General features: G+C 51.9%; 7 protein-coding genes across 7 annotated transcripts; 3 read left to right on the top strand and 4 right to left on the bottom strand.

The window, feature by feature from the left end:
- Positions 1–123: 123 nt before the first annotated feature.
- BDV17DRAFT_51326 (CoA-transferase family III domain-containing protein) lies at positions 124–2,145 on the top strand. The gene is made up of 2 exons (XM_073764679.1): positions 124–1,240; positions 1,295–2,145. Exons 1-2 carry the CDS (start codon positions 296–298, stop codon positions 2,081–2,083), a joined length of 1,734 nt encoding a protein of 577 aa, XP_073616702.1. The 5' UTR covers positions 124–295; the 3' UTR covers positions 2,084–2,145.
- Positions 1,742–4,389, bottom strand: BDV17DRAFT_51335 (fungal specific transcription factor domain-containing protein). Its single transcript, XM_073764681.1, has 2 exons — positions 2,693–4,389; positions 1,742–2,619 (listed from the first exon to the last, which is right to left on the bottom strand). Exons 1-2 carry the CDS (start codon positions 3,930–3,932, stop codon positions 2,207–2,209), a joined length of 1,653 nt encoding a protein of 550 aa, XP_073616703.1. The 5' UTR covers positions 3,933–4,389; the 3' UTR covers positions 1,742–2,206.
- On the top strand, positions 4,390–6,012 carry BDV17DRAFT_51334 (YWTD domain-containing protein). Its single transcript, XM_073764680.1, has one exon. The coding sequence runs from the start codon at positions 4,848–4,850 to the stop codon at positions 5,763–5,765; it is 918 nt and encodes a 305-aa protein (XP_073616704.1). The 5' UTR covers positions 4,390–4,847; the 3' UTR covers positions 5,766–6,012.
- Positions 6,013–6,149: 137 nt separating this feature from the next.
- BDV17DRAFT_290226 (uncharacterized protein) lies at positions 6,150–6,895 on the bottom strand (the record flags this gene model as incomplete). Its single annotated transcript, XM_073761845.1, has 2 exons — positions 6,150–6,166; positions 6,223–6,895. 2 exons carry the CDS (start codon positions 6,893–6,895, stop codon positions 6,150–6,152), a joined length of 690 nt encoding a protein of 229 aa, XP_073616705.1.
- Positions 6,896–7,834: 939 nt separating this feature from the next.
- BDV17DRAFT_51294 (DUF3425 domain-containing protein) lies at positions 7,835–9,187 on the bottom strand. The gene is made up of 2 exons (XM_073764678.1): positions 8,742–9,187; positions 7,835–8,682 (listed from the first exon to the last, which is right to left on the bottom strand). Exons 1-2 carry the CDS (start codon positions 8,890–8,892, stop codon positions 7,904–7,906), a joined length of 930 nt encoding a protein of 309 aa, XP_073616706.1. The 5' UTR covers positions 8,893–9,187; the 3' UTR covers positions 7,835–7,903.
- Positions 9,188–10,381: 1,194 nt separating this feature from the next.
- Positions 10,382–11,571, bottom strand: BDV17DRAFT_260278 (oxygenase MpaB family protein). Its single transcript, XM_073757535.1, has one exon. It carries the CDS (start codon positions 11,375–11,377, stop codon positions 10,412–10,414), a length of 966 nt encoding a protein of 321 aa, XP_073616707.1. The 5' UTR covers positions 11,378–11,571; the 3' UTR covers positions 10,382–10,411.
- Positions 11,572–12,013: 442 nt separating this feature from the next.
- Positions 12,014–13,422, top strand: BDV17DRAFT_290229 (DUF3712 domain-containing protein; the record flags this gene model as incomplete). The annotated part of the gene is made up of 4 exons (XM_073761846.1): positions 12,014–12,270; positions 12,324–12,745; positions 12,795–12,919; positions 12,967–13,422. The coding sequence occupies 4 exons, from the start codon at positions 12,014–12,016 to the stop codon at positions 13,420–13,422; spliced, it is 1,260 nt and encodes a 419-aa protein (XP_073616708.1).
- Between the last annotated feature and the right edge of the window lie 153 nt (positions 13,423–13,575).

Genomic DNA, 13,575 nt, shown 5'->3' on the forward strand with positions numbered 1-13,575 from the left:
TGCAATTCATGCCGGAGGTGATGCATTCTGAGACAGTTGACACTGCTTGCCGAGTTCCGGCACCCCGCCTTCTCGATCAGGACTCGGAGCGAAGAGTGGGCTGAAGCTGTTGCAGATCACCTTCTTGAGTCTTCCAGACTGTTAGTCCAGTGCTTGCTTGCTAAATATAAAGCAATGTGAACGAACTCACCACTGAAACGAGACAGCTCCGGACTCGCCAACACCAACAGTCTGTATCACCTTCGTTGATTTCCAGTCATACCTGAGCGCAACCACATATTCATCACCATTCACAATGCCTCACCACGAAACCATCCCAAGCGACAACTTATACGGGCCTGGAACATTCGTTGACAAAGAATTCCTCCCCGCCCCTCAAGATGCCACCCGTATATTCGAGTACATCGCAAAGCGCACCCCCGGCTTCACGCAGGAGAAAGCGCTCTGGGATACCGTCAATTTCGAGGGATCAGAACATTCAGTCATCCCAGGTCCAATAAAAGCGCCTCTCGTCGCAGCAGCCTTGCACGCCATGTGCGGCGTGGTAGCCCACGAAATCGTGCAGGACCGCGACGGGACACCCGCGGCGTCGCAGAGCGTCAATGTCAACACCGACCACGCGGCGATTTGGCTGGGAACCGTGTTTGTTGCGTCCATTGAGGGGAAGGATATGTCGGAACTGACGCGGACGAAGCAACTGTCCAAGCTGTTTGAGCGCAACTTTGATGGCGGGTTCATGTCTACGCCTATGCGCCAGCGCACGACAGCACTCTACAAAACCAAGACGCCAGGCGTATGGTACCAGCTCCACGGATCACTCGATGCGCCGCCCGTCCTGCGGAGTTTGGGAATCGACCCCGACTACCCCGCCAAGAATCTAGAAGAAGCGTATGAGTACATCGCCCGTCGCATCGAGCAGTGGACTGCGGATGAGCTGGAGATGCACAATGTGAAGAATGGCTTCTGCGGGAGTATTTGTTTTACACCGCGTGGATGGGAGGAGACGTTAATGGGGAAGAGACTTGTGTCCCATCCGCTTGTTGGCTACTCGCGGCAGAACCATGCGATTCCGACGCCCGCGGTCCCGTTCCCCAAAGTCGACAACGACAAGCGGCCCCTGGCAGGTATCAAAGTGGTTGAATTGGTTCGTATTATTGCGGGTCCAGTTATTGGCTCGACTCTTGCGGCTCTTGGTGCGGATGTTATTCGCGTGAATTGTAGTCGGTTGACGGATCTTAATGTATGTCATATCCCTACATGTTCTGTTTCGTGCTAACGAGTCCTACCCACCTAGGTCTTGATGCTGACACTGAACGCGGGAAAACGCACCATCGACATCGATCTAACCAAGCAAGAAGACAAGGCACGACTGCGCGAGCTCATCCAAGACGCCGACGTCTTCGTGCAGGGCTTCCGCCCCAACGCAATCGCCAGGAAAGGCTTCGGACCTAACGATCTGCTCGAGATGGCAGGCAACCGCGGCAAAGGAATCGTCTATGTTGAAGAGAACTGTTACGGTCCTGACGGGCCCTACCACGAACGGCCAGGCTGGCAACAGATCGGGGACGCAGCATCGGGCTCTTCATATGTCATGGGTCGCTCGTTGGGATATAAGGACGGAACAAGCGTCCTCCCTCCGCTTCCGATCTCAGATATGAGCACGGGACTCATCGGTGCGTTGGGGGCTCTGCTTGCGCTGCGTGATCGGGCTAGACATGGCGGTTCATACCGCGCGACGAGCTCGCTGGTTAAGGCAGATGCTATTGCCCTCGAGCCAGAGATTGGTCTTTACGAGCCGGAGGTTGTGGAGAAGTCCAATCAGCTGTTCAAATGGGGCCATATTGGGCCTGAGCAGTTCGTGATCGAGATTCTAATGGTTGTTATGGATGGTTGGAAGAGGGTTTTCCCTCAGTACTTTGCGGCTGGGCCGAACTCGCTGTCGACGAGCTTCACCGGGGGACCGTGGGGGAAGATGGATATTTTGAAGCCTGTGCTCCGGTTGAGTGACCCTGATGTGACGCCGAGGTGGTTGACTGCTCCTGTTCCCAATTGCTACCATGAACAGGGCATTCAGTGGCTTTGACTTTCCGTCTGTGGGGAGTCTCACATCTGGTAGCAAGTCGTGAGTTTTAGATAGTCGATTTTGTATATCAATATAGCGTGAATCAAGTTCATTTTCCTGTGCTTTGAAACCTGGTCGGTCAGGTTACCACCTTCCCACAGGACTGATATCACAATCCAGCTGCGCAAAGAACGTAGGCCAGTCATTCCAATCAAACGCATATTTATCGACCCAATCTAGGTTTTCGGAGAAATTCTGAGGTTCCTGAATACCGTTGGTAGTATCTTGCCCCACCATGTCCCCATTATTGTGTTGCGGTACCATAGCTGGATAAGCGGCGGGCTCAACCACACCACCAACGGCACCTTTATCGATATTCTCGTCGATTAATCTGAGAACCGAACTGCATCTCGAAGCTAATGTAGCATGCGCCTCATAGTCCTTCAGGATATCCCGAGCACTATTAAGAAGCCCAGGCAAGTGCGTCGCCGAAAAATGCTCCATGATTTGCTGCGACATTTTTGCGGCTAGTAGAGTAGTTACTGCCATGTAAATGTCTTTGATGGTTCAAAAAAGGTTAGTTAAGATAATGGGAATGAAAATCCGGGTTTGGTATTTGGAGTGACTTACAGGAAACAGTATACCAATTCGAAGGCAGGATATACGCCTGCGTCTGCGTCTGCTCTGGCCTGTTTCGGGCAATGAACGCAATCATATCTGCGGCAGCTCTCGTGCAGTTCAGCTGACAGCGAAGCACGACATCCGACAGGATCTGGTCATCTGTGTATAACCTGGTACTCGAGGCGTTATTCTGCGCGGGCTTCTGGTTAATTTGTAGCAGGAAGGGTCTGAACAAGAGCAGCCGGACGGAAAGATATCTGGCGCGCAGGATGTTTGCTTCGCGCGTGATGTGTTTCGACGGCGTTGGGTCTTGAGCATCGGATGGGTTTTGAAAGAACCGATGTAGGTCGACGGCCCAACTGATCAGCTCCGACTCGATACGAAACAGGCTGGCGAATTTTTCGAAATACCCTTTGCTTGCGGGATGGTGGGGTTCGTCGACTATGTCCTCGTTTGAGATATAGAATGTTTCCAGGACCTCTCCGATAATGTAGTGGAGGCGACAGAATGATACGTAGAAATTGACCTTGGAAGGTAAGGCGGTATTCTCAAGAGTCCTAGTCATCAAAGCGTTCAAACCCTCTCTGGCATTGCCCTGTGGCACCTTTAGCGCGCAGCCAAAAGTCATGCAGCTGATTCTGTCCATAATCACACACCCGTTCCAGACCTGGCGTGCGAGAGCGCGCTCGCGTGGGTCACTGATTGCTTCGGTCGTTTCGGGGAGGTGCAATCCCAGTTCCTGCGCGATATGAATGGCGGTTCCGATGCTTCGGAAGCACTTCTGAGGCTCCTTGTCATGTTGAAGATATACCGCTGTGAGAAGGAGGATCTGGATCATCTCGAAGTTGTACATATCCGTTAAATCATAAGACATCAGCTGCTGGGCTCTGTCAAAAAAGGTAATCGACGACTGATACCGAGAAAGCGGGGGCTCGCCCTGAGAAGCAACACAGGAGGTGGCGAACATGAGGTTAAGAAAGCAGTGCAAGACTCGTTCGTCCATGATAGAGGCTCCTCCATCCTTCGACCATAGCGTTTCGTATGCGCTTTCGATACTAAACCGGTCGAGCCAGGGGTAGGCGCTGTCGACGAAGTCCCAGTATAGATTCAGCAAATTGTCTGCTACCTTCCTCGGAGGAACGGCGAATTGTATATCAGAGGGCTCTTTACGTTTTTGTAGCCTCGGTAGTTTCTTGAGCGGCTGAGGCTGCACTCGGGTTCTTATTCCCCTGGCTCTTTCAGAGACCATTGCCGGGTCTGTCGCAGCTCTGACTTGATGCAAAATTTGTGTTCCACTAGATGCACCAAAGAAGCTTCCGCTAGGCACAACGGCACTGTTACGCCGGAACCCAGATTGGTTGTTGGACCGTGAGAAACCATGTTGGGACTCGTTTTTATATCTCGTCTGCCCGGTACCGGTGCCGGTGTCTGTCGATGTATTTTCTTGTGCAGCACTTGGATCAATTAACCATGAGTATCTTGTCTCTCCAACGAGCTAAACATGATACAACCACAAGCAACCGGAAAGCCAATCCGACGATGTACTTACGGGACATTTGGGGCCACAAGGGCAGCATCAGGCTCACGATATACGCAAGTCAGAGACCCATGATTCCTCTTTGCACAAGGCCCGCATACTAAGGCATCTGTTATGAGTACGTACTCTCTGGATGGTAGTGTTTATCTATTTCCTGTACGCACTTGGCTTCACCCCGTCGCATCTCGTTTTTCTGGCTTTACAAACGTTGCATGCGATGCCGATCTTGGCACGTTTGGGTCTTGGCTCTCTTGACGTCTGCTGTTGTGGCGACGAGTTGTCCGTCCGGAATGTGAATATCATCTTGGATGATTCTCTGGCAGCGGAATGGCGAAGATGGCTGGATTGAGAATCCCAAGGGCGCTCCGACGGACCGGGACTGGTGTGCCGAGTTTCAGTCTGTTCCGAGATTTTCGGATTGCCGAATCGGGTGGGCCCACAGCATGCCCCAGTGGGAACTATGAGAACTGGAGCTGGAAGACACGGCTTTGCTGAGCATGTTATAATTGGGCTGCGGAAGAGTCGAGCCAGTTTGAATATGCGTCTTCTGAAAGAACGTTCTCCTTTTACCTGGCACTCAAACCGGCCTCCTGACTCACTCTTGATCTTGCATAACATCCTCCAACCATGGCCCAACCTAACCCATCTGGCCGATTATATTTCCTCGACGTCGGTATCTCGACACCAGAACTCAATGGACGCATTCTCACATGCCATCCCGATGGCTCCAATCTTCGTGAGCTAGTAACTCAAATCAAGACTATGCCTGATGGAATCGCCGTCGATGCAGGCCGCCAGCACATATACTGGACGAACATGGGGGTGCCCTCTGCAAACGACGGTTCAATCCAACGATGCGACTTGTCGGGGAAGGACATCGTCACTATAGTCCCGAAAGGCATCACGCATACCCCAAAGCAGTTGACGATTGCACCGAAATCAGGGAAGCTGTACTGGTCCGATCGGGAAGGAACGAGAATTATGCGAGCAAATATGGATGGCAGTGATGTTGAGGTGCTTTATCGGCCTGGCACTACTGAAGATGGAAAGCACCCCTGCGAGGACTGGTGTGTGGGTATTGCTGTGGACGAAGAGTCTGGTTGTATTTACTGGTCTCAGAAGGGACCATCGAAAGGAAACAAAGGGCGGATTTTCAGGATGGGTCTCGAAACCAAGGCTGGAGAGTCGGCAGAGCAGAGGACTGATGTAGAATGCCTTCTGGATAATCTTCCGGAGCCCATTGACTTGGAGCTGGATCATCGCTCACGACGACTGTTTTGGACCGATCGTGGTGACCCACCTTATGGTAACACTGTTAATGTGATCGCTCTTGACAAACTGCCAGTGGCCAGGTCAAGACCGGACATAATGGTTCGCAAGCTTCATGAGGGGATTGGCATTGCGTTAGACCTGAGAAACGATCGCATGTTCTTCGGAGATCTTGGCGGCTCTTTGTACAGTTCCAACTTGGACGGGAGCTGTAAGAACACTATATTCCCTGACATTGGGGGTGCAATCACCGGGGTTTCTTATGCTGAGGAGTAACCGGCTGCACTGTCTTGTCTCGTCGCGTTGCAACTCCCCGTAGGGAAGGGAGATTCTCGGCCAGGGGGAGAGGTCAAATGGGCAGCGGAGAGACGGTGAGCTGGAAGCGGGGAAGAGCCCCGTGGTGTGCTGAATGACCAACGCCAATTCCAAGCTGAAAAGAAGTTTCTATGTAGGTTGGGACGAGAACCAGAAATGGGAAGTGCGTGGAGGTAAAGAATGAGTGACATGTGCAATAAAAAGAATTTCCCTGCATAGATATTATTTCTTTTATGTCTTGCGAACTTTTCTCTTCAAGTCAGTGTGTTTCTGCACGGCAATAGATTCCAACTAGAGGCTTAAAGAATTATACAATATACAGGACAGACCATAAATACTACAGCGTTATGCTCTGTTGAGCTCTGCGTATTATCAGACGTTAGTGCAGTTTGTATGCCCCTGGGAGATCCTACTGAACCCAAGCTCCTTCTATGGACAATAGCAAGTTCAGATGACTGGCACTGCTCCTCGTCTTGCCCCTTGTTCATTCCGGGAAAGGAGGTGATTTCGCGATTTTCGTCCAAATACTTGTTTTGCGTTGAAGAAATCTCCTTGAACATGTCCTCTGCTTCACGGTATTTCCCGTCTATAATAAGGGTTGCAGCGGCCTTATTGAGCAGTTGGTTAGCGTATGACAGGTAGCTACGCCACAGCAGCCGGTTACCATTCATTGGCGAAGGAAAACTATCGTTGAGGTATCCAGCAGCCTTGGTAGTCCAATATCCAAGAACACCGCTTGTTCGTACCCAGACGCGGGCGGACCAATGAGTGAGTCGATGCATAGCAATTGTTTGATCATCCGGGTGCTCCGTGATACCAGAATGACGGCGCAGAAGCTCGAGGGCGTCATGTTGCTCAACCGCTGTGCGGCATGACGGTAGAATGGATAGCGAGATGCTTCCATTGTCTAGAGTGGCTATAACACATAGATACTCTGTTGCAAGGGCATTCGACTTTTTGAGATACACAAAGCCAGCCTCCAAAGAAGCAGCAATCGAATTATTGTACCCGGAGCCCCGAACTGGGGGCTCAACCACTGTGTTCTGCTTCCAGTTCCTGACAAGCCGCTGGAACTTTGTCAATGTAATCATCTTGCGGTCCAAAAAGCCAGCGATGTGCACAATGCACAATTGCCAGGAGTAACCCCGACAGCTGCCGTACTAGGAGTAGTGCCATATCCTGGTTATCAAACAAGGTACCATCAATCCATGACGTCCTTAGCAGATGCATTGACAGGTCATCCATTAGTCCAGGGATTCTGAAAGTTTTTGATATCCGGCTAGACGAACGGCCAATTCATGATCCCTTGCGACGAATAACGTGAACCCCGTTCGGCTCTGGGGCAGGAACGACTTGAGCGGATAACACGAATCCTGAGAGGATATCGATATGTCTGTAGTGTCCGCGTCATCAATGATCAGCAGCCACTCCCCAGCTCTCTGCGAACTAAGATAATTCCTCACGCTAGATTTCGAAATCCTTCGAAGATCATTTCATCAAACCTTGCCCTACGCTAATGGCCATGCAACTTTGCTCAACAGCCTTGATGCCAGTCGAAGAAATCCAAAAGATAGAGCAGGCCCGGGTTTTGATCACGTATACAATAGGCGAGCTCGAGGACGACTCGTGTTTTGCCTATTCCGGCTGAGCCCGAGACCGCTGCTCTACGGGTTGAGTCCTTGGCCTTGGTAAGAGACAGCAATTGACTGATGTCATCTTCACGACCGACAGATGTGGGGTTCAGACGGTACCATGAAGCTGACCTTGCGTGGTTCGGGTGTCATCACGGCAATTGGTACGGGAATGTGCGAGACTGGCAATTTGGTGATGGAATTCATCGAGGACGGCAGTTTCAGCAGCGAATTCAAGAGGAAAGGCGCAAATCCAGGCTAATGTGTAATCCAAAAGGCGCGCAGCCAAAGCTGCATGAGCGCGTCGTTGCACAAGGCAGAGTGGTATGAGGGAAATAATGAGAGGCGAGGCTGAATAGCTGGGCAGACGTAGCCTTTCTGGCTAAGAAACTGATCCTTTCCATTGGCAGAGTGGTCGTGGCACAGGATTGTTGGAGGATAGAGTCAGGCAATTACTTCATTCCTCCATTATAGATATCGGAATATCATCTTTTCTCCTCGAGAGGCTCTCCAGCGATTTGTCGACTCCAGGAGCTCAGGACACCCTGCTACAACCCACGGCCACCGGCGCAGGAAGTTCTCTGAAACCTCCCAATTCTGAGGCTCATGGGGCTCCCCCCAAACTAACAACCCACAGGCTTCCTCCGTTACGTTCCAGAACCCCATTATATCCAGACAAAGCGGATGATCATCGAAGTCCCCTGCATTGATCAAATTGTCCCGTATCCGCGGGAACGGGAAGAAGTCCAACCAAGGGTGATGTAACCTCCCCGTCTGGAGCTTTGTAGGGCGGAGACTAACCGGTAGGCTGTCCTCGGCCACGTAGCCCGGCAGCGACGTGCTAAAGGGCGAGAGCGCTTCATCCTCCATCCATTCCGGCCCCGCGGACATGCCCAGTGTTTGCATATTGCTCATGAAGGCGCGGAAGACGTTGACTTTGCAGAGAGTTAGAAGGTGGTCTGCGGACGGGGAGCCAAGAACATAGCTTTCAACGGCTTTCTGGCTGAAGCGCTCGAGGAGTTTGTCAATTTCGTCTCCGAGGAAGCACATCCGTCGTTCCCAGGTTGCTGCTGCGGGATGGTGTTTTGAGTAGCTTGTAACGGAGGTTGGAGATCCTGAGGAGGATGCGGAGGATGATGACGTTGAGGTTGATGACCGGGGTAGTAATGTGACTTCGCCTTTTGCGATCATTTCTTCTATTTGCTCCTGGATTGTGACTTTCCTTTGTTGAGCACGTCTTCGTTGACCTGCCAATATAAAGCTTGGTTAGAGCATGCTGACGACAGTCAAGGCGAAAGAGACTCACGGAAAGCGCGCTGGTTGATGCGATTCTGCCTCTTTCGCCGCTCCTTGGGGTCCCCAAGTCCAGCCCACTCATCTTCAGCCTGAGCGGGGGTGGGCTCGTCGCGCCATTGGGGTTGCGATGTGTGGGACTCGTTCTGCAGAGCCAATTCCATTGTTCTGGTAGTAAGTAGTCGTCGAGCTGGCAGTCAGCAATTCGCAAGAAAGACCCTTGATTGTTCTAGACGAGTAGGAGAGAGTGGTCCGGAGTCTAGAGTCTGCAGTCGGCGGGTTTTAACCAAAGTTGTGGGGCCGGAGTTAAGGCTGTTAAGCTGCATCCACGCCAAATGCTGACAGCTGCACCGCTTGGCGTGAGTCACTTTCATCATCTCTTATTTAAACTCTGATCAAGTCCCTTTCAACGCCCGTGTGAGATAGGACTTGGAACCTACGATCGGCTTCCATAATGCACTGCATGGGTTGTTGATTGGTTGTGCTGTGGCTGCCTAGAAATCGTGCGCGGAGTTAACGACGACACCGCAAGTGTACAAAGGCTGGCATGATCGCTTCCCCAGTCGTTTCAGTCCCCCACCGCCAGCAACCAAAAACCACGCACAACTGGCCCCTCGATCTCGAAAAGTTGAAGCCCTTTTGGCCGGGCGCAATCTCGATAGCGCTCGCGCTAAGTTCGGCGACCCGTCGAATTTTTGCGCTCGAAATTGCTGTCCGTCACCCCCGCTAGGTCCAGATCGTCACCAAAGCAGCCATGGCACCGCCCGTTTCGCCACAGTCGGCGAAAGCCACAAAGGGCAGCCAGCTGGCCAGTCGCTCCTTATCGACTGATTTGAGATCCCATTCTTTCGCGCTCTGCCCTCTTCGCCAACGATCGATTTGTCGCGGAGAGATTGTACGCATGGGTTTCCAATACTTGTGGACGATGGAGCCAAGAATCCAGGACCTCAGTCACGGCCTTCACACGAATCGATCACAGGACTTGGCACGCAGGACACAACAACGAGGTCTAACAATCGATGTCCGACTTTGATGGGCACAACGGCTAGGAGATCCCCTCTCCTGCCCTCGACGACCAGACATTGGCGGTGAAATTGGCGATACATTCGGCTTCGCACTGCGAGCTCGGCGTTTCCTTCTGTAGAGCACTAGCACCCCGCTGCGATGGCTCTTGTCCTACTTCCTTGTGCTCCGTCACAAGACGTTCCGAGTTTGTCGGATCCTGCTTGTTTGGCTTTGGTTCCGCATTGCTCGATGCAAGGCCTTATCGTCTGATGCCCCTTGTCGGACCGACGCTGTCCCTAGACAGCTCGCATCTCCGCAGTGACCGTGTCGTGACTCTGGACTACTGTGTGTGAGGTTCGATCATCTAGACTGGCACAACCAAGGTTGAGGGCGTACCTGTTCTCTATCGCCAAGAATCATCAGCACGTCGGGCTTGTCCGCTGCGTTGGCATGTCACTTATCTCTACCAGACTCGAACTTGCTTTCACCCTGTTAAGAGACAGCTTACTCAACATTCATGGCTAGCTTGATAGGTAAGTGGCATAGGAACCGCTGTACAGCAGGTAAGTCATCACATCATATTAGAACTTATTAGATAGACACGTCAGTTACGGATCAAATAAAAAACCATAAACCAAACATTCAAAAACCCAATAGCAAAGTTGGCCCAACATTATATCAAGTATTAATAACCCTCCTTACCTCCCTTAAATAATACTCCACATGCCCATCCCTCCAACTCCTCGGCACACAAGGATAACAAGGCTTGAGGAACCCCAAAGCCATCGTATACGCCGTCCGACTCCCCACCGTACTATTCAGCCCATAACCCTGCCTTGTTTTGACGGGCAACATCTCAACCGTAATAGCCCTCAGTACAGGCTTAGAGAGACTCATCCCGCGACTCAAGTCATCCCGCTGCGGGAGTGAACATGCGAAATCCTGCGCGGCGCTCGAAACAACAAGCCGCTCAACTTCGTCATCGAAATAAGCCCAAAATTTAGACCGGTTGCTCGGCCATGATCCGGCTGGTAGCAAAGTAGGCGCTAAATGGCGCAAAACGATACTGAACTCGGCATAGCTGGCTTCAGCCGTACGGTAGTCGAGTTTTCCATAAATGCGCTGGTAGAAGTCTGTGCTTGTTATGTAGATTGTGGCTAGGAGCCAGAGTTGTGCTTCTGGAGCGGTTGCGCTCGTTGGAATGAGGAGGGGTGGTTGTCCTAGACGCAACCGGCCCAGCAGAGCAGCCTTTTCCTCGCGCGTCCCGAAGACTAGCGCGGCTATGTAGGAGAGGGTTGCATGTAATGTCGCCGGTAGGTCTTTGGAGAGGTTTGAGTTTGATTTTGAACTGCTGAGACTTGGATGGGCGGCTTGGAGGAGCAGGGCTGGACCTGATGCGACGAAGAGTATCCCCTCGCGGAGGATCTTGGGGAGGACTTGCAGGTTTTCGAGGGCTGTGAGGCTGGGTGTGTTGTAGGAGGACTCGAGGGTGTTGGTGTTTGGTGCTGGGGTTGGGGTTTCTCTTGCTGCTTGTGCTTGGTTGGTTGAGCTTGAGTTTGAGGGGATTGGGGAGATTTCGGTTGCTTTTGCTTTCTCGTCGAGGGACATTGTGCTGGCGTCGATTGGGACGTTGATGTTTGACATGTTCAAGACTCAGTTGTGTGCAGAGTAGGGAGGTGAGTTAGATTGCTAAGTGCTGCAGCCCACCATAAGAACGCCACCAGCAGCTACTGCAGTGGCAGACCAGGGATTAGCAGCAAGTGCCGAACTATTCAGAACCACTGACGCGCGATCAACAAAGCTGTCCCAGAACGGTATGCTGCCCGAATCACTGTAGTGGATACTGACGCTCCAAGCGACTGGAGAAAAATCCGGGGAGGGACTGACTCTTGTACAATCCCCCGCACTCGACACTGTGCTCTCTCCAGGATCTTTTGCCGAGGACAACGAGATGAGAGCGACCACGAGGGCAAAGAGCGCGATCTTTGCATGTGAAGGTTCTTTGGGACCGTCAATTGGGCGATATTGCGATCGACCTGGCGATCTGTGAATAGCGCCTTTCTTAGTCCTTCAAGGGGCTCCATCTCCGAGGCTTGCTCGCCCACTCGCCGCCCGGATGATACTAAGAGTCCTTTTAGGTCGGCGTCTCCCCGCAATTGCGATCGTGGAGGATTAGGGATTTAGGAAGAGGTCGCGAGACAAAGGGTCGGGTGTTTTTGTTCTTTTCTTCCTCTTGCAGTCCGAGTCCTCTTCCCGTCACTGTCAAGGGGATGTCCCGCCATGTCTTCCAACGGATCCCTAGTTGAGAAAGGAGACCCCCCTAAGGGCTCGAAGAACGTCCTGGGCGTCTTTCGAGGCCCCATTGCTGGCAGCGATGCAGATATCGAGCGCATTGAGAATACACCTGGGGATGTATCGTTGGTCGAGCCTCCATTAAAGCAGAAAAAGACGAAACGCGTAGGGCGACATTTCGCGAGATTCTGGTGCTGCTATGTCTTTTGGAGTGTAATTTTCTTGGCTATTTTCTTGCCCATTTTGTCCGTCCCCTTTTCACCAGTTTGCTGTCAAGTTCAAGATCTAACCCTGTCAGTTTCTTGGTTGTTATCCCTGCTATCGCTCAATTGGTCGTCAACAAGTCGACCCTTCTGCTCGTGAATGCGACTATTTTGGAGCCGCGCCCCGACTCGATGCTTCTCACCCTCGAGGCTGCTCTGGACCTCCCAATTGCGCTGCCTGTGCGCATAGAGCCCCTTGTGCTGTCCATCTACGATCACTACGCAGAAGGGAACGACACCATCTTCAAGTCCACAATCGACGGCGCCATCATCGATGGAAATACAACACTTGGCGTTCAAGGCGTGCACACTTCGGTGAACGTGCCTCTCTGGACACATTACGTCCACCAAGTGGTATTCGAACCTCATGCCCCATTACCAGTAAAGGGTGAAACAAATGCATTCCTCGGTGTGCTGAAGAGCCATGTCAAAGTGGACAAGGACATCCATCAAAACAGTAAGGCTTGGTTATACAATAAACCAGACCACAGGGCTGACAAACGCAGCACTCAACAAATTCGAAGGCTTCTCAATAACAGACCCCGAGCTCCTGCTTAATGCCTCCCGCGGCGAGAAGAACCTAGTCGCCGATGCAACCCTCCCAAACCCCAGTGTCATGACCTTGCAGATCGTAAGCGCCTCTCGCATACAGTTACCACTCAAAGCTAACAAAAACAGGGAACAACCCTGCTCGATCTCAAAAGCGACAACTACACCCTCGGCAACGCAACCATCGACGACCTGATGCTTTACCCGGGAAACAATACCGTCCCCGTGAACGGCATCATTGACATTGAATACCTAATTGACAACCTAGGCGGCATCCTCAAGACGCAAGGGGACGCCCTAAACAAGGGATTCTTGCGCCTCGAAGCCATCGGTCGTTCCGTCGAGTGGAACGGCGAAGAAGTCCCGTATTATACCGAGGCCATGAAAGAGCTCACGCTGACGGCGGACGTGTCACTTGCTGCGCTGATCTCGAATACATTGGATGGTGTGTTGAAGCCGAACGGGACCAATATCTTCCACAACTTGACGGACCCAGACGGGCCAACAAATCTCCACGACATAATCGGTAATATTAAGGATCCGGATAACAGCCTGGGATTGAGAGATGATGACGATCCGAGCTGATAGTGATAAGCGGCGTTCTTGGGATTAAACTAGTTATGATTAATGACATATTTTTCGATTTGCTTATTCCGCGTGGTCGTGGTACCTTTTAGCTTATACACACCGATCGCCTAATATCACCTAATGAAGAGAAGATACTCCGAGTCTGAAGCA

The sequence above is a fragment of the Aspergillus undulatus genome, assembly GCF_047715775.1.
Source record: "Aspergillus undulatus strain CBS 261.88 unplaced genomic scaffold BDV17scaffold_17, whole genome shotgun sequence".
In the NCBI taxonomy this organism is placed as follows: Eukaryota; Fungi; Ascomycota; class Eurotiomycetes; order Eurotiales; family Aspergillaceae; genus Aspergillus; species Aspergillus undulatus.

Excerpts from the sequence above, each read along its gene's own strand:
- BDV17DRAFT_51326 (XM_073764679.1), top strand. The coding sequence starts at position 296 with ATGCCTCACCACGAAACCATCCCAAGCGACAACTTATACGGGCCTGGA. Across the intron at positions 1,241-1,294 it reads GTCGGTTGACGGATCTTAAT|GTCTTGATGCTGACACTGAA; the intron begins GTATGTCATATC and ends CTACCCACCTAG.
- BDV17DRAFT_51335 (XM_073764681.1), bottom strand. The coding sequence starts at position 3,932 with ATGGTCTCTGAAAGAGCCAGGGGAATAAGAACCCGAGTGCAGCCTCAG. Across the intron at positions 2,620-2,692 it reads GAATTGGTATACTGTTTCCT|ACATTTACATGGCAGTAACT; the intron begins GTAAGTCACTCC and ends GAACCATCAAAG.
- BDV17DRAFT_51334 (XM_073764680.1), top strand. The coding sequence starts at position 4,848 with ATGGCCCAACCTAACCCATCTGGCCGATTATATTTCCTCGACGTCGGT.
- BDV17DRAFT_51294 (XM_073764678.1), bottom strand. The coding sequence starts at position 8,892 with ATGGAATTGGCTCTGCAGAACGAGTCCCACACATCGCAACCCCAATGG. Across the intron at positions 8,683-8,741 it reads CATCAACCAGCGCGCTTTCC|GTCAACGAAGACGTGCTCAA; the intron begins GTGAGTCTCTTT and ends TTATATTGGCAG.
- BDV17DRAFT_260278 (XM_073757535.1), bottom strand. The coding sequence starts at position 11,377 with ATGTCAAACATCAACGTCCCAATCGACGCCAGCACAATGTCCCTCGAC.